Genomic DNA, 26,626 nt, shown 5'->3' on the forward strand with positions numbered 1-26,626 from the left:
TTCTGTCGCGGCAGTGTCAGCAGCGCGGATCTGGTCGGGACCGTCGGGGGCTGCGAACCGCAGTCTTTATTCGGACCTCGCCTCTCGGATCTGCGGATCCTCTTTTCACAGCGCTTCCCCTCCCCGCCCGGGGCTCGGCAGAGTCCGCCGGGCACCTCGTGTGTTTATTGAAGTCAGCCCGAGGCCGCCGAACCCTGAGCCATGGTCTTGGTCGACCTGCACAGCAAGGCCGCCAGCGGAGACCTGGCCCAGCTGCGGCGGCACTGGTGGCTGAACAAACACCGCATCAATGGCTGCAACCGGGACAATCAGTAAGGGCAAAGAGCAGGCCCTCCGCCTGTTCAAAATATGGAATTTGTCAAAATTATCTAAAGTTAGGGTGGTTTCTTGTGTAGGTATTTTTGCCTACTTTCAAGTGTAAGTAGCAAGGAAGGAGATAATCAGTGGAACAGAGAGCAGCTAGCATCCCTTAGCCAAGGACACCCTGGAGCTAACAAGCTTAAAGGATGTAGTATATCAAGATGTTGTGTCAGTAGAACCGACAGCAGTTAGTATCCCTTAGTGAAGGACATCCTGGAACTATCAGGCTTAAAGGCTGTAGTACATCAAGATGTTGATGTATGTCTGTGTATATACATTGCCAGTTTGGCAAAAGACTCGAGGTCCATGTACCCTATAGCTCTATTGTCTTCAGCATAATACTAAAAATCACATCTACAGGTTAAAAAGATCCCTCCCCAGGTGAACATCCCTCCCCTAAGCATGCATAGAAATCAGCTGTGATTACATAACTTGTATGGAAACTATTAACCAGTCATAGTAGAGGGGCTGCTCTTGGATAGTTACTAATTCTGAACTTTTGTGTATAAGTAATGGCATAGAAAGTCTGGTGGGATGTCCTTGATTTATGAAATCCCACTGAGCACCCATGCACTCATAACTCCAAAACGCATAATCAGTGTCTCTCTCAAGTGTGTAATTATTGGCTTGCTGCACACCAGGCAACAAACTCAGTTTTGCAGAGAACACACCCACTGTAGCTGGAAGAGCCATCAAAGCCCAGCATTGTACCTGGCAATGCTGCCTGGCAGGGTGACCCCAGAGTACCAGCCTTATAGGAGCTCTGGCCTGAGCTAGAATAGGAGTCGGTGAAAGCCCCACTCTGCTCTGGCCTACCCTGCCCTCCACTGCCAGCCTGGGCTCTGTGCTTGATATTCTTGTCACATCCCTGTTCATTCAAGTGTTCAGGCTGGATGGGGCTCTGAGAAACCTGGTCTAGTAGAACGTGGCCCTTCCCATGGCAGGGGCTTGGAAGTGGATGGTCTTTAAAGTCTGTTCCAAACCAAACCATACTAAGATTTGATAATTCTGTGGAGTTCATCAGGCCTTCAAGCAGACACAGCTCCTTTCTGGGTGCCAGACTGAAGGCGGCTTGGTTTAGCACAGCATAGATTCACAGAAAGACAGCACAGCCTTCCCACTGCTGTTACAAGTCCCATCCCCTCTGTCTCTGGGACAAAACTGGTGCAGAACTGATGAAAGGGGGAAAATTTAGGGGCTCAAACTGATTCTGCACTCTTTGTAGACTTATGCAGCCTCCATTGCTAAGCAGTGTTTGCCCTATATTTTCAGTCTTATGCTTTTCCAGTGAGAAAGTATACAAAAAGCTGGAAGGGAGCATAACCAGGTCAATGTTCTGGAATGGGGTTTGGCATCAGTCAGTGGGTTGTGAGGAACTATACTGTACATCACAGGTTTTTCTCAGGATTTTTTATTTGCAATTACTGTTGTATTTATTTTATTTCCTTAGTTCTATTTACCAATATGTTTTAATTCTTATTAAAAGTTTTACTTTTGATTCTTCTCCCTATTCCACTGGAGTAGGGAGGAAGATGGTGTAAACAAATGGCTGCATGATGCCTTACTACTCTCTGGGCTTAAACCAGGACAACTGACTATGTTTAATTTCTAGGACTCCGCTCCATCTGGCTTGCATGAATGGACACGCAGATGTGGTCCAGTTTCTAATAGAAAAGAAATGCAAGCTAGATGCTGGTGACAAAAACAATAAAACACCACTAATGAAGGTACGTAGAAGGGCACACGTCCTCTAATCTTTGAAGATGCTCACACTTTCCAATGTTGGGAAGATGTGGGAGTTCTGACAGGAAGAAACATAGATGTTGGAAATTATTCCTCCTTTGTGTCTTGTTTCCAGGCAGTAGAGCACCAGCACAGAGACTGTGCAGCTCTTCTGCTGGAACATGGTGCCAGCCATGACCACAAAGGTGCAAGTGGTAACACTGCTCTTCACCTTGCTGCCATGGTTTCCAGCAAGTCACTAGCGGAGCTACTGCTTAACCACGGTGCAGACATTGATGCCAAGAATGAGGTTAGCCTGGAGTTTGGGTAAAGCTCCTCTTCCCAAGTCAATTTGCTCAACTTCTCTCTGTTTTTTAAGAGAGATTATTTCTCCTTTCAGTTGGGATACACTCCACTTATTCTGTCCATCATTGAACACCGTGATGAAATGGTCGAGTTTTTAATTCAGAAGGGAGCTGACATGAATGTTCGAGATAATGTTTGCAGGTAAAAGGTTTGCTAAAACCATGCTAAAAGTGCATGTGGGACTGGTTAGCACTGTTCCAGCTGGATTAATGGGAAGCATAAGAATGAGCTTTGAAAAAGGACCCGGAGGCCCAGAAGGATCTCTTGTGTGACTTGTGAAAGCAGACCCACACTCAGCTGCTCACTTTTTTCAGGGAGTGATATCCACCCTGAGGACTGCAAGAAAGCATTGTTTGCAGTGCCACATGCCCACATGCATGTGCACATCCAGGCACACACGCCCTGAGTCTGCCCTGGGCAGATGGTTGTCCTGGAGACCTCCCGAGGTCCCACCAACCTGAATTCTCCACCACTTTTAGACATTTGGCTGTGCTTTCACTTTGCCTGTAGGAGAGGGGAAATGAATAGTTTAAGGAGCAAAGAGATTAAAGTATTGGCTATGCAATGTTTGTAAAAGCTAATGTATCTCCTCTTGTTTCTTGGGTGCCCTAGGACCCCTCTTTCAGTTGCTGCTCTTTCTGGGAATAAGAAAGCAGCACAAATCCTTATTCAGCATGGTGCTGTTCTTCCTGAGTCAGACAGGGGGAGCTACACAGGTCGATGTTTGACCAAATTGCTTCAAAACAGTGCGTAAGTGTCGTACATCCATGTTAGAACAACTGCATTCTCCGAATGTCTGTGCTGATGTATACTCCTTTTTTGATAACAGCAGTATGGTTTAATGAGGTGCTGAGAGCTTTGTAGAAACGGAGCTGAGTGATGTCTTCTGATGCATCTCTTTCAATGTCGAAAGTAGATTTAGAAGCTGAGGAAAACATACTCTCTTCTCCCCAGTTCTGAGAATTCACGTTTTGGGCTTCCAAGTTCCACTCTGCTCATTATCAGCAACTACTTGCCTATTTTTTCAGATGGGATCTAACTGTTATCCCCTGAGTGAAACTCTTCAGTGCTTTTCCTCCTCACATGCATAGCTTTGCACCCTTGGCTGTTGCTTTGCTAAGGTGGTTGGTTATGTGTGCTTAATTAGACTGAGGAAAAAAATCTGCTTACACAGTGATGGTAGCCAAGGGATGGGTGAATGCACTGCATTATGCCTATGAGCATGCCTTGTCTGGCTATAAACAATTGCCCATGAACTCGTCACTGGATCTCAATTTCATTTCTTCTTCCCCTGCCCCTTCTGGCACTGTGTTGATGGGAAGCAGGAGACAACTGAGCCTGTGTAAATTGTGGTGTAAAAACCCCTTGAGGAATAAAGCATGTTTGAGATTTCTCTAACAATACATGGTGCTCATTCCTTCCCTGCAGGCTTCAGGTGCAGTACAAATGTCATGCTAATAATGCACCATTGTGCACAGTAGCCTTGGCTTGGAGAACGTGTTTAGTTTCTCAATTGGGTTTTTTTTTGGTTTGTTTTTCTGCTTATTAAACAAACCCTAGCCCCAATTGACCCAGGGTTGTTAGAAGACAGCAAAGGTTTTGGAATGCAAGCGCAATACTTGTTGGCCTCTTAGTAACTCATTTGGGAGCTCTCTAAACTGTCAGGTTCTCATGCTAACTGTGGGAATTTCTGAAACCCTTCAAAGTGAGGACTGGGATTGAGGAGACATTAAACCTTGACATGAAGAGTAGCTGCACCATTATAATAACATCCAGCTGAGGCAGAGGCTTTGGCGATGTCAGTCTGCCAGGGGGCTTGTTAAACTCATTGGCCCTTGAAATGGAGAGGGGATTTATCAGATCAGACTGTAGCCAGACTGTAGCAGGGGTGAGTTACTCCATGGATGAGACTAGGCACTTGCACTGCGAGCATGGCTGTAATGAGGATTTCAGGCTCCATTACCCGGATTGCAGTATGGTTTGTGTGGGTGACCCTTCAGCAGTTGTCTGTGAAGATGGGTAGAATGAAACATGCATGGCTTTTGCTCTTCCTGCAGAGAGTGCATGGAAGTCTGGGGGGGATTTTACCTAATGCATCTTCTTTGTTTCTATATTTAGTGTTGCTAAAGAAAAAATTGACAGCTCCTACTGTGAGACAACTCCTGTCACTCTCTTCAAAGCACCTTCATTGGAAGAGTCATGTAAGATACTTTTCTATCAAAGAGATGATGAGGAAAATCACTCTGGCCTGTAGCAGAATGATACCCAATCAGTGGGATGTCAGTCTGGAGGGACAGGCCAAAGGGCTGGAAGATAAGCACTCAAGACAATAATGTTCTTTTTACCTTACTTCCTTAGGTGATGTGCCAAAAGAGGGAGCAGGGGAAGAAGAAGACAGTGGTCCTGATGCAGACCAAAATAAAGTGTCTGTGCAGTGTATTACAGTGCAGCCCTACAGAGGTAATTTCAGAGGGACTAAATGGTTACCTTTGTAAGCACCCCTGGAGTGAAGCAGGTGAGGAACAACAGAGTGAAATAAAGAGTCACAGAAATGACACGCTTCTTATCTCTCTTAGGAGGCTACAAACCAGCAGGAATAGAGAAAAAAGACGACAAACACTCCCTCTGCAATCCTGAGGTACCTCCTTTGAGGGAAGCAGTAGGGCCTCTCTAACTCCCTGGCTTTTGGGTTTGTTTTCCTTTGCTGATGCTTCTGCCATACACTCGTAACTTGGACCTTGACATGCCGCTGCTCCAAACAAGCTGTTCAGATGAGACTGGGAAAAAGTGAGGTTCAGCTAATGTCCTGGGCCTCCTTGCAGCTGACCTCCAAGAGGGATTTCTAGTATGGCACAGAGCAGTAGAGCAGTAAAGTTGTTTACAGTCCTCTGAAACCAGTGAAAGGCTGGCATTGTGAGGATTGCTGTTTTTCAATCACACAGTTCTCTTCTCGAAATGCATGCAATTATCAGCTGCTTCCCATGTGACCTAGAGTGTAAAGATTTATTTCTTCTGCCTAGGTTCTCTGTAGCTTGGGCAGGTGTACTTGGTGCCGTTTCGAAACTGCTGCTTAGCAGTGATGCCAAATGCACTGGATGTGCTTTCCCTTTCTGTCCTTTCCATCACATGATCCCTCTCCTAAGGCCTGTTGGCTGAAGCAGAAGCTTTGAGTGTGGTGGAAGGGGGTGTGGAAGGGGGTGTGGAAAGCACCTGTGGAGGTTCCCACGTGTGTCTTTTAAATTACACAGACTGATTCTAACAGTCAAGGGAAAGTGTCAGCTGGTGTGCAGCTTCCTGCAAACGGCAAGAGGTTGGATGCGCACTCTGCTGCTGTGAAGTGCAGCAAAGGTAATTTCAGAAAGAGTTAAAGGGTCCTCTGTAAGCATCTCTGGAGTGAAGCAAATGGGGAAGAGCAGAGTAAAATAACCAGTCACAAAAATGGCACACTTCTTGTTTTCTTAGATGTCTTGCCAGGACAAATGGAAAACGAACACAACAATTCCTCTAGTGACTCTGAGGTACGTTCTCTGAGGGAGCCAGTGGGATCCTTCTGGCTCACCTGCTTCTGGGCTTCTTCTCCATTTATGCTGCATGTGCCACGTGCTTTTTACTTGGCCTTTAACCTCCTGCTGCTTCAGATGATCTCTTCAGTTAGAACTGGGACAAAGGGAGGTCCAACTAATGTAGTGTGTCTTCCTGTGGGTGACCTCGAAGCTGGATTTCTAGGACAAAGCAGTAATGCTTCCTTCTGGTTACAGTCCTCTGAAGTCCTAGAAGGCTGGCATTGTGAGAATTGCTTTTTTCCATCTCACAGATCTCTTCTGTGGATTCAGTAAATGTCAAATGGTTGTATACGACCCACAGTTTAGATGCTTATTTTTTCTGCCTACATTCTCTCTAGCTTGGGCAGGTGGACTTGGTACCATTTTGAAAGTTCCACTCAAGAGAGATGGCAAACGTGCTGGTTGTGTTTGCCATTTTCCCTCTTTCCATCACCTGATCCCTCTCCTTAAGTGTGTTGGCTGAAGCAGAAGCTTTGAGCACAGAAGCATGTACACAAGGAGCCTGCGCCAGTTTTCACACATGCCTTTTAAATTACACAGCTTGTCAGTGAAGATCTACACAAAGTAGCAGCCACCGTACTGCTTCCTGCTGACCTCCGCAAAATGCTGCATCAGCCCTCTGTTGCCACGGTGCATGGCAAAGGTAATTTCAGAGGAACTAAATGTTTACCTTTGTGAGCCTCTCTGGAGGGAAGCAGGTGAAGAACAGCAGAGTGAATAAGCAGTCACAGAAATGACACACTTCATTTTTTTAGGGGTCTTGCCAGCAGCAGAAGCAGCAAAGAAGGCTGTCAATGGCTCCCCCTACGATCCTAAGGTACTTTCTCTGAGGGAGGTAGTTGGGTCCCTCTGACTCCCTGGCTTCTGTTTTTTTTTTCCTTAGATGCTTTTTCTATCACACACTCATAACTTGGGCCTTGTCAAGCAGATAATCTGCTTCAGATAATCAGTTCAGATGGGACTGGTACAAAGTCAGGTCCAGCTGATGTCCTGTCCATTTGCAGCCGACCTCCAAATGGGATTTCTACTATGGCCATAAAGCTCCTTGTTGGTTACAGTCCTCTGAAACCAGTGAAAGGCTGGCGTTGTGGGGATTGCTGCTTTTCCATCACTCAGATTATTCCTCTAGATGCAGTCAATGTTAGACACTTCCCATATGACCTACACTTTAGATAATTTCTTCTGCTTAAGTTCTCTCTAGCGTAGTGTCTTGATTTACGAAAAGTTTAGGAGAAAAATGCTCTGGACTGAGTGCTTCCTCAACAACAAAGGGTTCCAGCAATCCCTTTCTGGCAATAAGAGAAAATTTTATCTCTTATATATCTTATATCTCTTTATCTTTTATATACCACATAAATACTTATATTTATCTCTTGTATACCAGTGGATGAAAGTAGATGAAAGTGAAAAAAAACCAACTGTTTATTGACAAACCGAGAATCCACACAGCATGAGAGAAAAAAGAGTAAATACTGTCAGAACCTTACCATCCCCTACCCCCACAGCAGAACAAGAAAAACCCCCAAAATGCCAGGGGAGGGAAGAAACCCCATGGCTGGCCAAGTGGTCGGTGGATGGGTGGAGGGGGAAGGAGCAAAATGGAGCTGGCTGTTGTGTAAGGGAAGGAAAGAAAAAGTTCAGGCAGCAGCTCGGGCAAAACCAATGGGAAGGTGCTGAACTTCTGGCACTAGTCTCCTCCTCACAGCAGATGAAGCTGGTGGATTTTGGTGTCCTTTCTCTTGTTGGTTCAGCTTTTTCTGAGGTCTGGGGCTGGGCGGAGTGGTTCCCATGGCTCCTGGCAGGTCCCGGCAGATTGTCTCCCATCGACTGTCTGATCTTGGACTAACACCATGCCGTACAGTTCAAGTGAAAACAAAAGTCGCTGCATGATAGCTGCAGCAGTCCAGGGGAAGGGGAAAAGGAAACTTCTTGCATAAACTAACAAAAATCTGAGCTAGCTGAGCTACAAGTAACACCGGCCTGCACTGCAAACCGACCAGGTGGGAGAGAGGCCTTGAACAAAGCCTGCAAGAGCCCTCAAGGCCTCTGCCCCTCCCTCAGACCAGGTTTGAAGCTACAGCAACCATTGTGGGGCATAGAGCAGACGATCAGGGAATAGATTATCATCATAAAATCACCCCAAGACACTTGGGCACATGTCCTTGATCCTATTTTGAAAACCCTGCTCAACAGGACACCAAATGCACTGGCTGTGCTTGTCTCTTTTGTTCTTTCCATCAGGTGATCCCTCTCCTTAGGCCTGGTGGTTGAAGGAGAAGCCTTGAGTGTGGTGGAAGGGGTGTGGAAGCAGCCTGTTCCAGTTCTCATGTGTGTCTTTTAAATTATGCAGACTGCTTCTAAAAGTCAAGGGAGTGTGTCGGCTGGTGTGAAGCTTCCTGCTGTAAACTTCAAGAGCATGGATGTGCGCTCTGCTGCAGCAGAGCGCGGCAAAGGTAATTTCAGAGGAACTACATGGTTACCTTTGTAAGCCTCTCTGGCGTGAGGCAGGTGGAGAAAAGCAGAGTGAAAAAGTACTCACAGAAATGACACACTTCTTTTCTCTATTATTATCTTGCCTGAAACATCAGGAGGCTCAGAAAATGAACCTGACAATTCCACGAGTGCTGAGGTACGTTCTCTGAGGGAGGCAGTGGGGTCCCTCTGGCTCACCTGCTTCTGCGCTCATTCTCCTTTAATGCCGCATGTGCCATGCGCTCCTTACTTGGCCTTTAACTTCCTGCTGCTTCAGATACTCTGTTCAGATAGGACTGAACAGGGACAAAGGGAAGTCCAGCTAATGTCCTGGGCCTCCTTGTGCCTGATCCCACAGCTGTATTTCTAGGATAGGAGAGAGCATGAAAGCTCCCTGTGTAGGTTAGTGTCTTCTAAAACCAGTGAAAGGCTGGTATTGTGAGGATTGCTGGTTTTCCATCACACAGATCTCTTGTATACATTCAGTTAATTTTAAACAGTTCCCCTATGACCCATAGTTTAGGGATTTATTTCTTCTGTGTAGGTTCTCTCTAGCTTGAGCAGGTGTTCTTGGTCCTTTCTTGAAAACCCTTTTCAGTAGTGATGCCAAACATGATGGCTGAGCTTGCCCTTTCTGTCCCTTCCATCACATGATCCCTGTACTTAGGCCTGTTCTCTAAAGGAGAAGCTTTGGGTGTGGAAGGGGGTGTGGAAGCAGCCTGTACCAGTTCTCAACGTGTGTCTTTTAAATTACACAGATGAATTCTAAAGGTCAAGGGAAAGTGTCGGCCGGTGTGCAGCTTCCTGCTGCAAACTGCAACAGGTTGAATGCATCCTCTGCTGCAGTGGAGTGCGGCAAAGGTAATTTCAGAGGGACTACATAGTTACCTTTGTAAGCCTCTGTGGAGTGAATCAGATTGGGAAAAGCAGAGTGAATTTAGCACTCAGAGCTATTATGAGCTTTTTATGTGTTCTTAGGGGTCTTAAAACCAGCAGGAGGAAAAGCGAACACAGAAGACTTTGATTTTCTCTGGGATTCTGAGGTACTTTTTCTGAGGGAGACAGGGAGTTGCCTCTGACTCCCTGGCTTCTGGGCTCAATTTCCGTTGATGCTGCTTCTCTATACACTCATTAACTTCCATATTGACATGCTGGTGCTTCAGACACACTGTTCAGTCAGGACTGGGACAAAGTGAGGCGAGGTTAAAGTCCTGGGACTCCTTGCAGCTGACATCCATGCTAGATTTGCAGGAAGGATAATGCAGTAAAGCTCCCTGTTGGTTATCATCCTGTAAAAACTGCGAAGTTGGCATTGTGGGGATTGCTGATTTTCCATCAAACAGCTCTGTTCTGTACATGAATTAATGTCAACTGGGTTCCAATATGACCTAAAGCCTAGCGATTTATTTCTTCTGCCTTTGTTCTCTCAAATTTGGGAAGGTGTATTTGCTCCCATTTTGAAAATGCTCAAGAGAGATGCAGAATGCACTGGCTGTGCATGTCTCTTTTCTTCTTTCACTCACAAGATCCCTGTCCTTAGGCCTGTGGGCTGAAGCAGAAGCTTTGAGTCAGCAAGGGGGTGTGGAAGCAGCCTATTCCAGTTCTCATGTTTTCATTTAAATCACACAGACTGGTTCCGAAAGTGAAGGGAAAGTGTCGGCCAGTGTGCAGCACTGCATCAGGATGGATGCACGTTCTGCTGCAGCGGAGCGTGGCAAAGGTAATTTCAGAGGAACTACATGGTTACCTTTGTAAGCCTCTCTGGAGTGAGGCAGGTGGAGAAAAGCAGAGTGAAAAAGCACTCACAGAAATGACACACTTCTTTTCTCTATTGTTGTCTTGCCTGCAACATCAGGAGACTCAGAAAAGGAAGAGGATGCTTCCACCTGGAGTTCTGAGGTATGTTCTCTGAGGGAAGCAGTGGGGTCCCTCTGGCTCGCCTGCTTCGGGGCTCATTCTCCTTTAATGCTGCATGTGCCATGCGCTCCTTACTTGGCCTTTAACTTCCTGCTGCTTCAGATAATGTTAGGACTGGGATAAAGGGAGGTCCAGCTAATGTCCTGGGCCTCCCTGTGGCTCATTCCCAAGCTGGATTTCTGGGACAAAGAAGTAAAGCTTCCTTCTGGTTACAGTCCTCTGAAGTCCTAGAAGGCTGGTATTTTGAGAACTGATATTTTCCTATTAACAAATCTCTTTTCTGAATTGTCAATGTCAAGTGGTTGCGTATGACCCACAGATTAGGGGTTTATTTATTCTGCCTACCTTCCCTCTACCTTAGTGAGGTTTTCTTTGCCTCCTGTTGAAAACTTTGCTCAACAACATTGCTGAACGCACTGGCCGTGTTTTTGTGTTCTTTCCATCACCTCATCCTTCTCTTGTTAGGCCTCTTGAAGGAGAAGCTTTGTGCATGGAAGCACATACATAGTAAGCCTTACATACACAGCGCACTTCCTCACCTGTCTCTTTCAAATCACACAGCCTCTCAGTGATCTGCTCGACCGAATGATTACCGGTGTGCGGCGTCGTGTTGCAAAACGCAATAGAGTGGGCGAGCGCTCTGCTGCAGCAGAGCGCAGCAAAGGTAATTTCAGAGGGACATAATAGTTACTTGCTGTAGTGTGCTTCTAGGATTTTTTGCATATTGATGCTGTTCTAGAGACTCCTCCCTAGCAGAAGCCTGTACCATCCCACGCTGTAATCTTACTGGTTTACCCCTTTCTCGTCCCTGGCTCCTCCCCTCCGGCTTTCCCTAGTTGGTTCCTCCCTGTAACCACGCCTTTCTTCCCCCTGCTGATAACGCGCTGCAAAAGCTTTCTTCGGGGTTCACCATCTTGGCTTTCTTGGACTGCTGCTCGTCCCCTGCCTCTCCAGCGCTCTCCACCTTCCTCTGACCCTCGACTGGGGACCTAAATAAATTCCTGGAAACCTCACATGGTGATCTGCATTTCTTTCATCGCCACGCCTCCACAGAGACTCCCGTCCCCCGCAGCTCCACTGCGTGCTACAGCCACGTGTCTGCCTGGCGCGTTCTGGCCCCGGGCGGCTCCCTCCACGTTGCAGCGAGGGGTGGCTGCTCGCGAATCGTGATACCGAGCTGCCGCAGTTACTTTCTAGGCGTTCCTGAAGGGAAGCACGTATAAAACAGCAGAGTGAAATAAGCACCCACAGAAATGACACACTTCTTGTCTTTTGTTAGGAGACGACAAAGCAGCAGGAGCAGAGGAAAAGGGAGAGAAACACTCCCTCTGCAATGCTAAGGTACTTTCTCTGAGGAGGCAGTGAGGTCCCTCTGACACTGGCTTCTAGATTTGTTTTCCTTTGCTGCTGCTTCTGCCACATATTCCTAATTTGGACCTTGACATGCAGTTGCTATAGACAAGCTGTTCAGATGGGACTGGGAAAAAGTGAGGTGCCGGCAATGTCCTGGGCTTCCTTGCAGCTGACCCCACAGCTGTATTTCTAAGATAGCACACACCAGGAAAGCTCCCTGTAGATTACAGTCCTCTAAAACCAGTGAAAGGCTGGCATTGAGGGGATTGCTGGTTTTTACATCAAACAGCTCTCATCTGTACATGAACTCACATCAATGGGGTTCCTATATAACCTAGAGTCTGCAGATCTATTTTTCTGCCTAGGTTCTCTCAATTTTGGACAGGTGTATTTGGTCCTCTTTTGAAAACTGTACTCAAGAGAGTTGCAGAATGCACTGGCTGTGCATGTCCCTTTTCTTCTTTCACTCACAAGATCCCTGTCCTTAGGCATGGTGGCTGAAGCAAAAGCTTTGAGTGTGGAAGGGTGTGTGGAGGCAGCCTGTTCCAGTTCTCATGTGTGTCTTTTAAATTACACAGACCAATTCCAGAAGTGAGAGGCAATTGTTGCCCAGTGTTCATCTTTCTGCTCCCAAATGCAACCGGTTGGATATGCGCTCTGCTTCAGCGGAGCGCGGCAAAGGTAATTTCAGAGGGACTAAATGGTCAGTTTTAAATTCCTCTTTGGAATGAGGTAGATTGGGAAAAGCAGAGTGAAATAAGCTCTCACAGAAGTGACAAACTTCTTGTCTTTTTTTAGGAGACTACAAAGAGGCAGGAGCAGAAAACAAGGGAGACAAACACTCCCTCTGCAATCCTAAGGTACCTTCTCTGAGGGAGGCAGTGGGTGCCTCTGATTCCCTGGCTTCTGGGCTCATATCCTTTGCTGCTACTTCTGCCACACACTCCTAACTTGGACCTTGATATGCTGCTGTGCCAGACAAGCTATTTAGATAGGACTGGTACAAAGGGAAGTCCAGCTAATATCCTGGGCCTCCTTGCGCCTGATACCACAACTGTATTTCTAGGAGACCACAGAGCATGAAAGCTCCCTGTATGTTACCATCCTCTGAAACCAGTGAAAGCCTGGCATTGTGAGGATTGCTGTTTTTCCATCACACAGATCTCTTCTGTATATTCAGTTAAATTTAGACAGTTCCCATATAACTCACAGTTTAGGGATTTATTTCTTCTCTCTTGCTTGAGCAGGTGTCCTTGGCGCTTTCTTAAAATGCTGCCCAACAGTGATGCCAAACACACTGGATATGTTTGCCCTTTCTGTTCTTTCCATCACATGATCCCTCTTCTTGGGCCTGTTGGCTAAAGGAGAAGCTTTGAGTGTGGAAGGGGGTGTGGAAGCAGCCTGTGCAGGTTCTCATGTGTGTCTTTTAAATTACACAGACCGATTCAAAAAGTGAAAGGCAATTGTTGCCAGATGTGAAGCCTCCTGCTGCGATCTGCAAGAAGTTGGATGTGCGCTCTGCTGCAGCAGAGCGCGGCAAAGGTAATTTCAGAGGAACTACATGGTTACCTTTGTAAGCCTCTCTGGAGTGAGGCAGGTGGAGAAAAGCAGAGTGAAAAAGCACTCACAGAAATGACACACTTCTTTTCTCTATTGTTGTCTTGCCTGCAACATCAGGAGGCTTGGAAAATGAACCTGACAATTCCCCGAGTGCTGAGGTACGTTCTCTGAGGGAGGCAGTAGGGTCCCTCTGGCTCACCTGCTTCTGGGCTCATTCTCCTTTAATGCTGCATGTGCCATGCGCTCCTTACTTGGCCTTTAACTTCCTGTTGCTTCAGATAATCTGTTCAGTTAAGACTGGGACAAAGGGAGGTCCAGCTAATGTCCTGGGCCTCCCTGTGGCTCATTCCCAAGCTGGATTTCTGGGACAAAGAAGTAAAGCTTCTTTCTGGTTACAGTCCTCTTAAGTCCTAGAAGGCTGGTATTTTGGGATCTGATTTTTTCCTCTTAACAAATCACTTCTCTTAATTGTCAATGTCAAGTGGTTTTGTATGACCCACAGTTCAAGGATTTATTTATTCTGCCTATCTTCTCTCTATCTTAGTGAGGTTTTCTTTGCCTCATTTTGAAGGCTTTGCTGAACAACACTGCCAAACGCACTGGCCGTGTTTTTGTTTTTTGTGTGCTTTCCATCAACTGATCCCTTTCCTTAAGCGTGTTGGGAGAAGTAGAGTCTTGGACTGTGTAAGTGGGTGCAGAAGCCACGTGTGCCAGTTCTCATGTGTCTCTTTTAAAATCTGCAGTCTTTTTCCAAAGTTTTAGAAGAGCATACTGGAGTGCGGCGTCCTGCTGCAGACTGCAAAGGAAAGGGCGTGTGCTCTTCTCCAGCAGAGCGCAGCAAAGGTAATTTCCATGGGAGCACATGGTTACCTTCACAAGCCTCAGTGAAGTGAAGCAGAATTTGGAAAGCAGAGTGAATTAAGCACTCAGAGCTGTGACGAGCTTCTTATCTGTTCTTAGGGGTCTCACAACCAGCACAAGGAGCAGAAGATGATGATTCTTCTCCCTGGGATTCTGAGGTATCTTCTCTAAGGGAGACTGTCGTGTTCCTCTCTGACTCCCTGGCTTCTGGGCTCATTTTCCTTTGTTGCTGCTTCTGCCACACACTCCTAACATGGAGCTTGATATGTCGCTGCTTCAGACAAGCGGTTCAGATGGTACTGGGACAAAGTGAGGTTGAGCTAATATCCTGGGCCTCTTTGCAGGTGACATCCATGCTAGATTTGTAGGAAGGATAATGCAGTAAAGTTCCTTGCTGTTTACAGTTGTGTGAGAACTGTGCAAGGCTGGCATTGTGGGGATTACTTTTTTTCCATCAAACAGCTCTCTTCTGTGGATGCAGTTAATATCAACAGGATTCCCATATGACCTAGAGTCCAGAGATTTATTTCTTCTGCCTAGGTTCTCTCAATTTTGGACAGGTGTATTTGGTCCTCTTTTGAAAACTGTGCTCAAGAGAGATGCAGAATGCACTGGCTGTGCATGTCCCTTTTCTTCTTCACTCACAAGATCCATATCCTTAGGCATGGTGGCTGAAGCAAAAGCTTTGAGTGTGGAAGGGGGTGTGGAGGTAGCCTGTTCCAGTTCTCATGTGTGTCTTTTAAATTACACAGACCAATTCCAGAAGTGAGAGGCAATTGTTGCCCAGTGTTCATCTTTCTGCTCCCAAATGCAACCGGTTGGATATGCGCTCTGCTTCAGCGGAGCGCGGCAAAGGTAATTTCAGAGGGACTAAATGGTCAGTTTTAAATTCCTCTTTGGAATGAGGTAGATTGGGAAAAGCAGAGTGAAATAAGCTCTCACAGAAGTGACAAACTTCTTGTCTTTTTTTAGGAGACTACAAAGAGGCAGGAGCAGAAAACAAGGGAGACAAACACTCCCTCTGCAATCCTAAGGTACTTTCTCTGAGGGAGGCAGTGGGTGCCTCTGACTCCCTGGCTTCTGGGCTCATATCTTTTGCTGCTACTTCTCCCCCACACTCCTAAAATGGCCTTTAACTTCCTGCTGCTTCAGATACTCTGTTCAGATAGGACTGAACAGGGACAAAGGGAAGTCCAGCTAATATCCTTGGCCTCCTTGCGCCTGATACCACAACTGTATTTCTAGGATAGCACAGAGCATGAAAGCTCCCTGTAGGTTACCATCCTCTGAAACCAGTGAAAGCCTGGCATTGTGAGGATTGCTGTTTTTCCATCACACAGATCTCTTCTGTATATTCAGTTAAATTTAAACAGTTCTCATATAACCCATAGTTTAGGGATTTATTTCTTTTCTCTTGCTTGAGCGGGTGTCCTTGGCCCTTTCTTAAAATGCTGCCCAACAGTGATGCCAAGCACACTGGATATGTTTGCCCTTTCTGTTCTTTCCATCACATGATCCCTCTTCTTGGGCCTGTTGGCTAAAGGAGAAGCTTTGAGTGTGGAAGGGGGTGTGGAAGCAGCCTGTGCAGGTTCTCATGTGTGTCTTTTAAATTACACAGACCGATTCAAAAAGTGAAAGGCAATTGTTGCCAGATGTGAAGCCTCCTGCTGCGATCTGCAAGAAGTTGGATGTGCGCTCTGCTGCAGCAGAGCGCGGCAAAGGTAATTTCAGAGGAACTACATGGTTACCTTTGTAAGCCTCTCTGGAATGAGGCAGGTGGAGAAAAGCAGAGTGAAAAAGCACTCACAGAAATGACACACTTCTTTTCTGTATTATTGTCTTGCCTGCAACATCAGGAGGCTCGGAAAATGAACATGACAATTCCACAAGTGCTGAGGTACGTTCTCTGAGGGAGGCAGTGGGGTCCCTCTGGCTCACCTGCTTCTGGGCTCATTCTCCTTTAATGCTGCATGTGCCATGCGCTCCTTACATGGCCTTTAACTTCCTGCTGCTTCAGATAATCTGTTCAGTTAAGACTGGGACAAAGGGAGGTCCAGCTAATGTCCTGGGCCTCCCTGTGGCTCATTCCCAAGCTGGATTTCTGGGACAAAGAAGTAAAGCTTCCTTCTGGTTACAGTCCTCTGAAGTCCTAGAAGGCTGGTATTTTGGGATCTGATTTTTTCCTCTTAACAAATCACTTCTCTTAATTGTCAATGTCAAGTGGTTTTGTATGACCCACAGTTCAAGGATTTATTTATTCTGCCTATCTTCTCTCTATCTTAGTGAGGTTTTCTTTGCCTCATTTTGAAGGCTTTGCTGAACAACACTGCCAAACGCACTGGCCGTGTTTTTGTTTTTTGTGTGCTTTCCATCAACTGATCCCTTTCCTTAAGCGTGTTGGGAGAAGTAGAGTCTTGGACTGTGTAAGTGGGTGCAGAAGCCACGTGTGCCAGTTCTCATGTGTCTCTTTTAAAATCTGCAGTCTTTTTCCAAAGTTTTAGAAGAGCATACTGGAGTGCGGCGTCCTGCTGCAGACTGCAAAGGAAAGGGCGTGTGCTCTTCTCCAGCAGAGCGCAGCAAAGGTAATTTCCATGGGAGCACATGGTTACCTTCACAAGCCTCAGTGAAGTGAAGCAGAATTTGGAAAGCAGAGTGAATTAAGCACTCAGAGCTGTGACGAGCTTCTTACCTGTTCTTAGGGGTCTCACAACCAGTACAAGGAGCAGAAGATGATGATTCTTCTCCCTGGGATTCTGAGGTATCTTCTCTAAGGGAGACTGTCGTGTTCCTCTCTGACTCCCTGGCTTCTGGGCTCATTTTCCTTTACTGCGGCTTCTGCCACGCACTCCTAACATGGAGCTTGATATGCCGCTGCTTCAGACAAGCGGTTCAGATGGTACTGGGACAAAGTGAGGTTGAGCTAATATCCTGGGCCTCTTTGCAGGTGACATCCATGCTAGATTTGTAGGAAGGATAATGCAGTAAAGTTCCTTGCTGTTTACAGTTGTGTGAGAACTGTGCAAGGCTGGCATTGTGGGGATTACTTTTTTTCCATCAAACAGCTCTCTTCTGTGGATGCAGTTAATATCAACGGGATTCCCATATGACCTAGAGTCCAGAGATTTATTTCTTCTGCCTAGGTTCTCTCAATTTTGGACAGGTGTATTTGGTCCTCTTTTGAAAACTGTGCTCAAGAGAGATGCAGAATGCACTGGCTGTGCATGTCCCTTTTCTTCTTCACCCACAAGATCCGTGTCCTTAGGCATGGTGGCTGAAGCAAAAGCTTTGAGTGTGGAAGGGGGTGTGGAGGTAGCCTGTTCCAGTTCTCATGTGTGTCTTTTAAATTACACAGACCAATTCCAGAAGTGAGAGGCAATTGTTGCCCAGTGTTCATCTTTCTGCTCCCAAATGCAACCGGTTGGATATGCGCTCTGCTTCAGCGGAGAGCAGCAAAGGTAATTTCAGAGGGACTAAATGGTCAGTTTTAAATTCCTCTTTGGAATGAGGTAGATTGGGAAAAGCAGAGTGAAATAAGCACTCACAGAAGTGACAAACTTCTTGTCTTTTTTTAGGAGACTACAAAGAGGCAGGAGCAGAAAACAAGGGAGACAAACACTCCCTCTGCAATCCTAAGGTACCTTCTCTGAGGGAGGCAGTGGGTGCCTCTGATTCCCTGGCTTCTGGGCTCATATCTTTTGCTGCTACTTCTCCCCCACACTCCTAAAATGACCTTTAACTTCCTGCTGCTTCAGATACTCTGTTCAGATAGGACTGAACAGGGACAAAGGGAAGTCCAGCTAATATCCTGGGCCTCCTTGCGCCTGATCCCACAGCTGTATTTCTAGGATAGCACGGAGCATGAAAGCTCCCTGTAGGTTACCATCCTCTGAAACCAGTGAAAGCCTGGCATTGTGAGGATTGCTGTTTTTCCATCACACAGATCTCTTCTGTATATTCAGTTAAATTTAAACAGTTCTCATATAACCCGTAGTTTAGGGATTTATTTCTTTTCTCTTGCTTGAGCGGGTGTCCTTGGCCCTTTCTTAAAATGCTGCCCAACAGTGATGCCAAACACACTGGATATGTTTGCCCTTTCTGTCCATTCCATCACATGATCCCTCTTCTTGGGCCTGTTGGCTAAAGGGGAAGCTTTGAGTGTGGAAGGGGGTGTGGAAGCAGCCTGTGCAGGTTCTCATGTGTGTCTTTTAAATTACACAGACCGATTCAAAAAGTGAAAGGCAATTGTTGCCAGATGTGAAGCCTCCTGCTGCGATCTGCAAGAAGTTGGATGTGCGCTCTGCTGCAGCAGAGCGCAGCAAAGGTAATTTCAGAGGAACTACATGGTTACCTTTGTAAGCCTCTCTGGAATGAGGCAGGTGGAGAAAAGCAGAGTGAAAAAGCACTCACAGAAATGACACACTTCTTTTCTCTATTGTTGTCTTGCCTGCAACATCAGGAGGCTCGGAAAATGAACATGACAATTCCCCGAGTGCTGAGGTACGTTCTATGTGGGAGGCGTTGGGGTCCCTCTGGCTCACCTGCTTCTGCGCTCATTCTCCTTTAATGCTGCATGTGCCATGCGCTCCTTACTTGGCCTTTAACTTCCTGCTGCTTCAGATAATCTGTTCAGTTAAGACTGGGACAAAGGGAGGTCCAGCTAATGTCCTAGGCCTCCCTGTGGCTCATTCCCAAGCTGGATTTCTGGGACAAAGAAGTAAAGCTTCCTTCTGGTTACAGTCCTCTGAAGTCCTAGAAGGCTGGTATTTTGGGATCTGATTTTTTCCTCTTAACAAATCGCTTCTCTTAATTGTCAATGTCAAGTGGTTTTGTATGACCCACAGTTTAAGGATTTATTTATTCTGCCTATCTTCTCTCTACCTTAGTGAGGTTTTCTTTGCCTCATTTTGAAGGCTTTGCTGGACAACACTGCCAAACGCACTGGCCGTGTTTTTGTTTTTTGTGTGCTTTCCATCAACTGATCCCTTTCCTTAAGCGTGTTGGGAGAAGTAGAGTCTTGGACTGTGTAAGTGGGTGCAGAAGCCACGTGTGCCAGTTCTCACGTGTCTCTTTTAAAATCTGCAGTCTTTTTCCAAAGTTTTAGAAGAGCATACTGGAGTGCGGCGTCCTGCTGCAGACTGCAAAGGAAAGGGCGTGTGCTCTGCTCCAGCAGAGCGCAGCAAAGGTAATTTCGATGGGACCACATGGTTACCTTCACAAGCCTCAGTGAAGTGAAGCAGAATTTGGAAAGCAGAGTGAATTAAGCACTCAGAGCTGTGACGAGCTTCTTACCTGTTCTTAGGGGTCTCACAACCAGCACAAGGAGCAGAAGATGATGATTCTTCTCCCTGGGATTCTGAGGTAACTTCTCTAAGGGAGACTGTCGTGTTCCTCTCTGAATCCCTGGCTTCTGGGCTCATTTTCCTTTGCTGCGGCTTCTGCCACACACTCCTAACGTGGACCTTGATATGCAGCTGTGCCAGACAAGCTATTTAGATAGGACTGGTACAAAGTGAGGTCCAGCTAATATCCTGGGCCTCCTTGCGCCTGATCCCACAGCTGTATTTCTAGGATAGCACAGAGCATGAAAGCTCCCTGTATGTTACCATACTCTGAAGCTAGTGAAAGTCTGGCATTGTGAGGATTGCTGTTTTTCCATCACACAGATCTCTTCTGTATATTCAGTTAAATTTAAATAGTTCCCATATAACCCATAGTTTAGGGATATATTTCTTCTCTCTTGCTTGAGCAGGTGTCCTTGGCCCTTTCTTAAAATGCTGCCCAACAGTGATGCCAAGCACACTGGATATGTTTGCCCTTTCTGTCCATTCCATCACATGATCCCTCTTCTTGGGCCTGTTGGCTAAAGGAGAAGCTTTGAGTGTGGAAGGGGGTGTGGAAGCAGCCTGTGCAGGTTCTCATGTGTGTCTTTTAAATTACACAGACCAATTCAAAAAGTGAAAGGCAATTGTTGCCAGGTGTGAAGCTTCCTGCTGCGATCTGCAAGAAGTTGGATGTGCGCTCTGCTGCAGCAGAGCGCGGCAAAGGTAATTTCAGAGGAACTACATGGTTACCTTTGTAAGCCTCTCTGGAGTGAATCATATTTGGAAATCAAAGTGAAATAAGCACTCACAGCCGCAACACCCTACTTATCTTTCTTTTTATCTCTATTGTCAGCTACAAGAGAAGAACAAAAGAAACATTTTGCACCCTCATCTAAAAATAAGGTAAATTCTCTTCCTGAGGTCTTCCGTTACTCTTAGCAGAAGTCATGTTTCTTCATGCACTCTACTTGAAGGCAGTGAGATGCTGCACTCCTGCTGAGCATTCGTTTCCCGACTGTTTCTTCTTTTGCTTGCCTGTATAGCTTTCTGCACTACATAGAGAACATCTGAAGGAGAAGACTGATTCTTCAACTCAAACTGCTCAGGCAAAGGTTGATTGTACAACTCAAACATCGTCTGAGCAGGAGAAACAGGTGACTCTTAGAGACAGATGTAGATAGCCCAAAGTAGAACCCATCAGTGTAAGCACATGTATTCTTGCTAGTGAGTTCATTCTGAAATTGTGCTGAGAGTGGGTGAGTGAATCTGGACCTGCACTGTAGTTTGGACCTCATTTCACATGTATTTGAAGCAGAAGAACTGTAAAGAAGAGGTTGCTTGAAGTCCCATCCAGCTTCATTTTGAACACCTCCTGGGATGAGCACAACTTGTCTTGACAACCTGGTCCAGTGTCCCATCCCAGAACATGGAAAATTTCCCTCCTTTTATCTTATCTAAATCTACCATCTTTTCACTTTAAACCACTGCCCCTGGACCTGTCACTACAGTGCTTGGTAAAAATACCTCTGCTTCTTTTTATGTTGAAAGGCTACAATAAGATCTGTCCAGAGCCTACTTTTCCCCAAAGTGGAAAAGCCCCAAGTCCCCCAGCCTTTTTCCCTGGGAGAGGTGTTCTGGCCCTATGAACCAACGTCTTTGGGGCCCTCCTCTGGACTCTTTTCATCAGGTCTATGTCTGCCTTGTGCTGGAGGCCTGAGAGGGTAGGGCAGTACTTTAGGTGGGGTCTTGCAATAGCAAAATAGAAAGGGAGAATCACCTCCCTCAACCTGCTGGCCAACCTCTCCCTCAACCTGTAGACAGATTTAATGATATAATTTCATCATAAAAGCATAGCTTATGTTGTCATGTTTTCACTGATCTTCTCTTGCTTCTGAAACACCATTTTCTTAGCCATTGGCCAGGCAGAAGCTTGACAAAAGTGTCCAAAAGGACTCCCTGGAAGAAGCTTCTCTTGGAGCTGTGAAGAGCAACAGCAGGGAGAAACGGAAACTGCTGTTGGAGAAACTGCAGAGATCTAAATCTATGGTATGGAAAATGCCTGTTTCTTGGCAGGGTTCTAAGCCTTCTTTGTGGTAAACAGAGTAGGGTAGTAGTAGTCGTAGTAGTAAACTAATAGTAGTAGTATTAGTAGTAAACAGATCCTTCCTTAAGACTTTTGTGTAACATGGGGTGGTTCAGGGTGCAGCTCACTGTGATGGTGAGGAACAGCGTTGCTGCGTTTGGTGTTTGCCTGTTGACAGCACTTGAAGTAACAGTGGAGGGCTGCACTAAGGTGATCTTAGTATACTACACAACTTTGCAACAGGAGTAAGCTGAGCGACATAATTGACTCCCCTTGTTTTGTAATTCTGGTGACTACAATGACAAAAATCACTAATTGTAATGTCACTTTGTCTTTAGTTGGAAAAGCGTAAGTGTGTTGCTTTCAAAAAGCTGCTTCCCAAGCTTCATGGAACACATGGTGTATTTGCTTCTTCTTGGGCTTGGCAAAGCTGACTGTGTGTTGAAAGAGAAAGAGCAGGCCTATTGGAGTGTTGCACTGATGTTTTATAGTATTTCTTCACCACATCACCATTGTTATGGAGTTGCAAAGTCACTTTAGGAGGAGGAGTTTCTAACCGTGTTGGCACAGTCAACTGTCCTGGTTCTAGCCAGGACAGGGTTAATTTTTGCAGTAGCCAGGAGGAGGCATGGCTAGGACCCTGAGGTTATTCTAGACCACCTCAGGTCATTGCCAGAGGAAGATGGGGGGAGGGTGAGGAGGGCAGGGAAAGGGAGTCTATTCCTTTGTGGCTAAGTGTGGCAGAGGGAGTGGTTGGGTAACACCAGTTCTGAGCATTTGGCATATGAATCGCTTACTTGTCTCTTGCGCACTTTTCTTACAAATATTGTTGCCTGTTACTGTTGGTTTTCTTATCTCATTGGTGTTTCCAGTAAATTGTTCTTAACTGAACCCATGACCTTTACCTTTTCTGTGCCCAGTTTTCCTCTCCATCCTGCTGCAGGGCCAAGGGGGAGGGGAAGGAGGGAGCAAGTGAGCAGCAGTGTGGTTTGAATAGTCTCAGTCGAAACAGGAAATTGGGGAGTACCATTCCCAAACCATGACACCAGCAACAGGCTACAAAGTGTGTTCAGAGTCCTTGAGAGAGGAGAAAAGTGTCGTGCCAGTCTTTAGAAAATGCTCTGGGAAATCTGTGTAGACATAGGAGAGGGCTGACTATAAAAGATGAAGTAACACAGGTTTTGAAAGTCAACATCCAGAGTCGAAGCAGTCCACATTTTTAAACATATTAAAGCCTTCTACTGGGGATTCTTCTTGTGGTTTCACAGCTCAAGGACATGAAAGAAAGATTGCACCGGAATAATTATTACGTGGAGGCTTTGAAGAATGCTAAAGAGGAACCAGAAAAGCGAAGAACAATTGTGACAAACCTACAGCAGCACCTGGTTGATGTGGCAGGAGCAGCAGCTGTTCCCCAGCTGGAAGAATGCATTAAACAGTAAGACAGTGGAGCAAGGCTTCACTTTGTGTGATTGTGTGAAAACAACATGACTGTCATCTTGCATTCCAGCAAGATAATAATGCATGATTTTCAAAGATGTTTTTATTTTAGGTGAAGTTGTTTCATGCTGTTCCTTTGGGATTTGTTCTCTTGTGGACTTCTATGATAAGGCCTGTATTTCTTTTTCAGGCTCCAAATTAAAAAGGCCTGGCTGGAAGCCACAGCCCAGCAACAAACCAAGACTATTGAAGTCTTGGAGAAACTCGTGCAAACTCGTGCCACAGTAAGCTACTCAGAGCCTTCTCTGTTGATGACCCAGAGAGCCTAGTTCCATATTCATGTGGGAGAATTTTCTGATGTTTCCATCACCCAATCCCTCTGCTTAGGCCTGTTGGCTGAAGCATAAGCTTTGAGGGTGGTGGAAGGGGGTGTGGAAGTCGCGTTTCTTCATGTTCTCTGCTTGAAGGCAGCGAGATGCGGCAGTCCTGCTGAGGAGTCATTTCCCAACTGTTTCTCCTTTTTCTTGCTTGCTTAGCTTCGTACACTACACAGAAAAGATCGTCAGCCAGAGGTTGACTCTTCAACTTGAAGAGCTTCTGAGCAGGACAAACAGGTGACTCTTAGAGACAGATGTAGATAGCCCAAGGTAGAACCTATCAGTCTAAGCACATATATTCTTGCTGGTGAGTTCATTCTGAAATTGTGCTGAGAGGGGGTGAGTGAATCTGGACCTTAGCTGAAGTTTGGACCTCATTTCATATGTATTTGAAGCAGAAGGGCTGTAAAAAGAGGTTGCTTGAAGTCCCATCCAGCTTCATTTTGAACACTTCCAGGGATGAGCACAACTTGTCTGGACAACCTAGTCCAGTGTCCCATCCCAGAACATGGAAAATTTCCCTCCTTTTATCTTATCTAAATCTGCCATCTTTTAATTTTAAACCACTGCCCCTCGACCTATCACTACAGTGCTTGGTAAAAATACCTCTGCTTCTTTTTATGTTGAAAGGCTACAATAAGATCTGTCCAGAGCCTACGTTTCCCCAAACTGAAAAGCCCCAAGTCCCTCAGCCTTTTTCCGGGGCAGAGGTGTTCCATATTCATGTGGAAAAATTTTAAGATAAGGCTTGCCCGAGAGAGTAAAGGAGAGATCAGACCATATAACTATATAGCCTGAAAGAAGGAATCATATTCGTAACGTAGAAGAATGGGTGTGGGGGTACATGTTGGAGGTAGTGGTGGTTGGGAATTAGTAGTATGTAATAAGTAGCATGTAGTATATGGTAAGTAGTATGTAGTAAGTATGTAGCAGGTGGTTTGGGAAGTCTGTACATTCCTAGTACCTCATGTTGGAGGTACTAGGTACATGCTAGGTACATTCCTCATGTTGGAGGCAGTAGTGGTTGGGAAGTAGTAGCATGTAGTAAGTAGTATGTAATACGTATGTAGTAGGTGGCATGGGAAGTCGTACATTTGTGTTACCTCAGCCAGTGGTGAAAGGAGGAAGGCAACACACTGTTGGGAGTTTAGGATAAAAGGAGGCTGGATCCTCCAAAAACTCGAGAGACTCCACATGGGTATGGTCCACTAGACTCTCTATTCAAATAAAGCTTAATTTTACAGGACTCTTCTGTGGACTCCAGCTGTTTCTGCCATCAAAAATGTTTGTGGAGTCAACTTTTCCAGCTGAGCTGCTCCCTGAGGCTGGGTCGCCCTGCGGGTATTTCCGCCATTTTGGGTGTCTCTTTGATCCCAGGAGATTTGTAATATTGTATATAGTTAATATTGTATATAGTTAATTATATTACTGTTATTTTTGCCTGTTATACTGTTTTGCTGTTCCACTTAATAAATTGTTATCTTCTCCCTTGTATCTAGTTGTCTTTGTTCCTCATTGATGGAAAGGGACTGGATGGAACTAAGGGGAGGTCACTCATTTCAGCGTGTCCACCTCTTTAAACTGTCTTAAACCAAGACAGATTTTTCAGATCTACCCCAGCAAGATGGTGATCCATATTGTTCTTGGTAGATACCTTTTCTCGATGGCCAGAAATCTTTCTCTCTTGCACCAACAAAGCTCAGGAAGTGACAGAAGTTTTGTTAAAGGAAATTGTACCCAGAGTTGGGTTACCACTGGGCCTGTCTTCAGACAGAGAATTTCACTCTGTGGCTAAAACAGTTTAAAGTTTGTGCTTGGGAGTTACATGGAATCTCCACCCTCCTTGGAGACCTCAGTCCAGTGGAAAAGTAGAAAGGATGAACCAAAACTTGAAACGGCAAATCAATAAGATTTGTCAAAAAACTTCACTGAGATGGTGTCATGGTTTTCCTGTTTAGCCTTACTGAGAATTAGAATACAGCCCAGATGTAGTTGTAAGGTGTGCTGCTTGCCTCACTTGAGCTCTCTGGGCTCCTGGTAGGTCGCCGGGACCTGGCCAAGGTCCTGGCTTTCAGCCTACCCTGTTCTTCTGCTCTGCTCTTGGGCAGCTTCAGTCGGTCCCAGGGCCACCAAATGGCCTAGTGACAGAGGACAATGTCCCCTGAGCGGGAAGGCAGTGGTATCGCTGGCCACCCCCGAGGTAAAGAGAGTCCAGACAGGTTGAGAGTCCTCAAGGCGCGGTTTATTGAAGGGAAGAAGCAGCGGGGGAGTGCTTTGAGGGGCTCTCGGGCGGGGTGGACCATGGAGAAGCCTGGCACTGAGTGCGTAGGGTCTCGTGATGTGGAACCACTCCGGCCACGAGGGCAGGGGAACAAGGGTTTTATAAGGACAAACGGGGTCTCCGAGGGCGGGATAGCAGGGGCGGAGCCAACAGGCTCCGGGACAGCAGTGAGGGGCAGGCGGGGGAGCGAATCATACAAACCGGGGAGGGATTATACATCAACCAGTGGGGGAGCGGCAGTAACAGAAACTTCTAGCAAGGGGAGGCAACAGGGGAGGGAACAAGGCGGGGAAGCAGAACTTTTAACCTATAAACTTAGGAGAAACTTTCCAGGGGAGGGGAGAGGGCGGCTCAAACCTTGGCCTCAGCCGAGCCCCAGGAGATGGTGTCTTCAGCGGTCTCCCTATCGATGGCCTGGACGGCGTTGACTGCCGGGGCTGGGGACTCGGGGTCAGCCAGTCCGGACTGCCGCACCTCCACACCCAGATATAAAGAAAAACTACGTCCTTACGGAATTATTTGTGGCAGGCTGTATCAAACTAACTATTCCAGAAGAAAGCCATGTGATAGGAAATAATAATTTAAAAGAGTACATATTATCTTTGGGAAAAGAGCTCTCAGTTTTGCATAAGTTTGTTGTTTAGCATCCTCAACAACCTTGAACACTCAGGTACATCCTCATCAACCCAGGGATTAGGTATACGGCCACATGTGGAATGATGAACCACTTCAGGAAAAGTGCAAATGTCCATTCCAAGTTCTCCTGACTACCCACATGGCTGTGAAAACTACTCACTGAGGCTCCTGGATTCACTACACTTGGACAAAGGCAGCCCCAGTCCTGGAAGTGCTTCACTGGACTGTTCAGCAGAGCAAATCCTTTACAGATAAGCCTGAAACAAAGCATTTAGTAAATTGTATTTGGGATCTAGGGACTTTTTTTTTTATGG

At 46.2% G+C, this 26,626-nt stretch overlaps 1 protein-coding gene across 1 annotated transcript; it reads left to right on the top strand.

Moving 5' to 3' along the window:
• On the top strand, positions 1 to 24,775 carry LOC146444994 (uncharacterized). Its single transcript, XM_085065152.1, has 44 exons — positions 1 to 311; positions 1,973 to 2,087; positions 2,219 to 2,392; positions 2,483 to 2,589; positions 3,061 to 3,198; positions 4,567 to 4,649; positions 4,807 to 4,908; positions 5,025 to 5,086; positions 5,697 to 5,796; positions 5,911 to 5,966; positions 6,552 to 6,654; positions 6,767 to 6,828; positions 8,362 to 8,464; positions 8,600 to 8,640; positions 9,242 to 9,344; positions 9,462 to 9,526; positions 10,113 to 10,203; positions 10,339 to 10,382; positions 10,962 to 11,064; positions 11,680 to 11,741; positions 12,332 to 12,434; positions 12,552 to 12,613; positions 13,193 to 13,295; positions 13,431 to 13,471; positions 14,057 to 14,156; positions 14,274 to 14,332; positions 14,927 to 15,029; positions 15,147 to 15,208; positions 15,793 to 15,895; positions 16,031 to 16,071; positions 16,657 to 16,756; positions 16,874 to 16,932; positions 18,393 to 18,495; positions 18,631 to 18,671; positions 19,257 to 19,356; positions 19,474 to 19,532; positions 20,116 to 20,218; positions 20,349 to 20,398; positions 20,539 to 20,649; positions 21,407 to 21,541; positions 22,847 to 23,016; positions 23,209 to 23,302; positions 23,555 to 23,632; positions 24,640 to 24,775. Exons 1-43 carry the CDS (start codon positions 202 to 204, stop codon positions 23,606 to 23,608), a joined length of 3,780 nt encoding a protein of 1,259 aa, XP_084921278.1. The 5' UTR covers positions 1 to 201; the 3' UTR covers positions 23,609 to 23,632; positions 24,640 to 24,775.
• The last annotated feature ends 1,851 nt before the right edge of the window (positions 24,776 to 26,626 follow it).

This window comes from Lichenostomus cassidix, chromosome 1 (genome assembly GCF_008360975.1).
Source record: "Lichenostomus cassidix isolate B80296 chromosome 1, HeHo_3.0, whole genome shotgun sequence".
Lineage (NCBI taxonomy): Eukaryota > Metazoa > Chordata > Aves > Passeriformes > Meliphagidae > Lichenostomus > Lichenostomus cassidix.

What these genes read in the sequence shown, in the direction of transcription:
- LOC146444994 (XM_085065152.1), top strand. Translation starts at nt 202, where the DNA reads ATGGTCTTGGTCGACCTGCACAGCAAGGCCGCCAGCGGAGACCTGGCC. An exon ending in GGCTGCAACCGGGACAATCA is followed by an intron (nt 312 to 1,972) that starts GTAAGGGCAAAG and finishes TTTAATTTCTAG; the next exon opens with GACTCCGCTCCATCTGGCTT. An exon ending in ACAATTCCCCGAGTGCTGAG is followed by an intron (nt 13,472 to 14,056) that starts GTACGTTCTCTG and finishes TAAAATCTGCAG; the next exon opens with TCTTTTTCCAAAGTTTTAGA.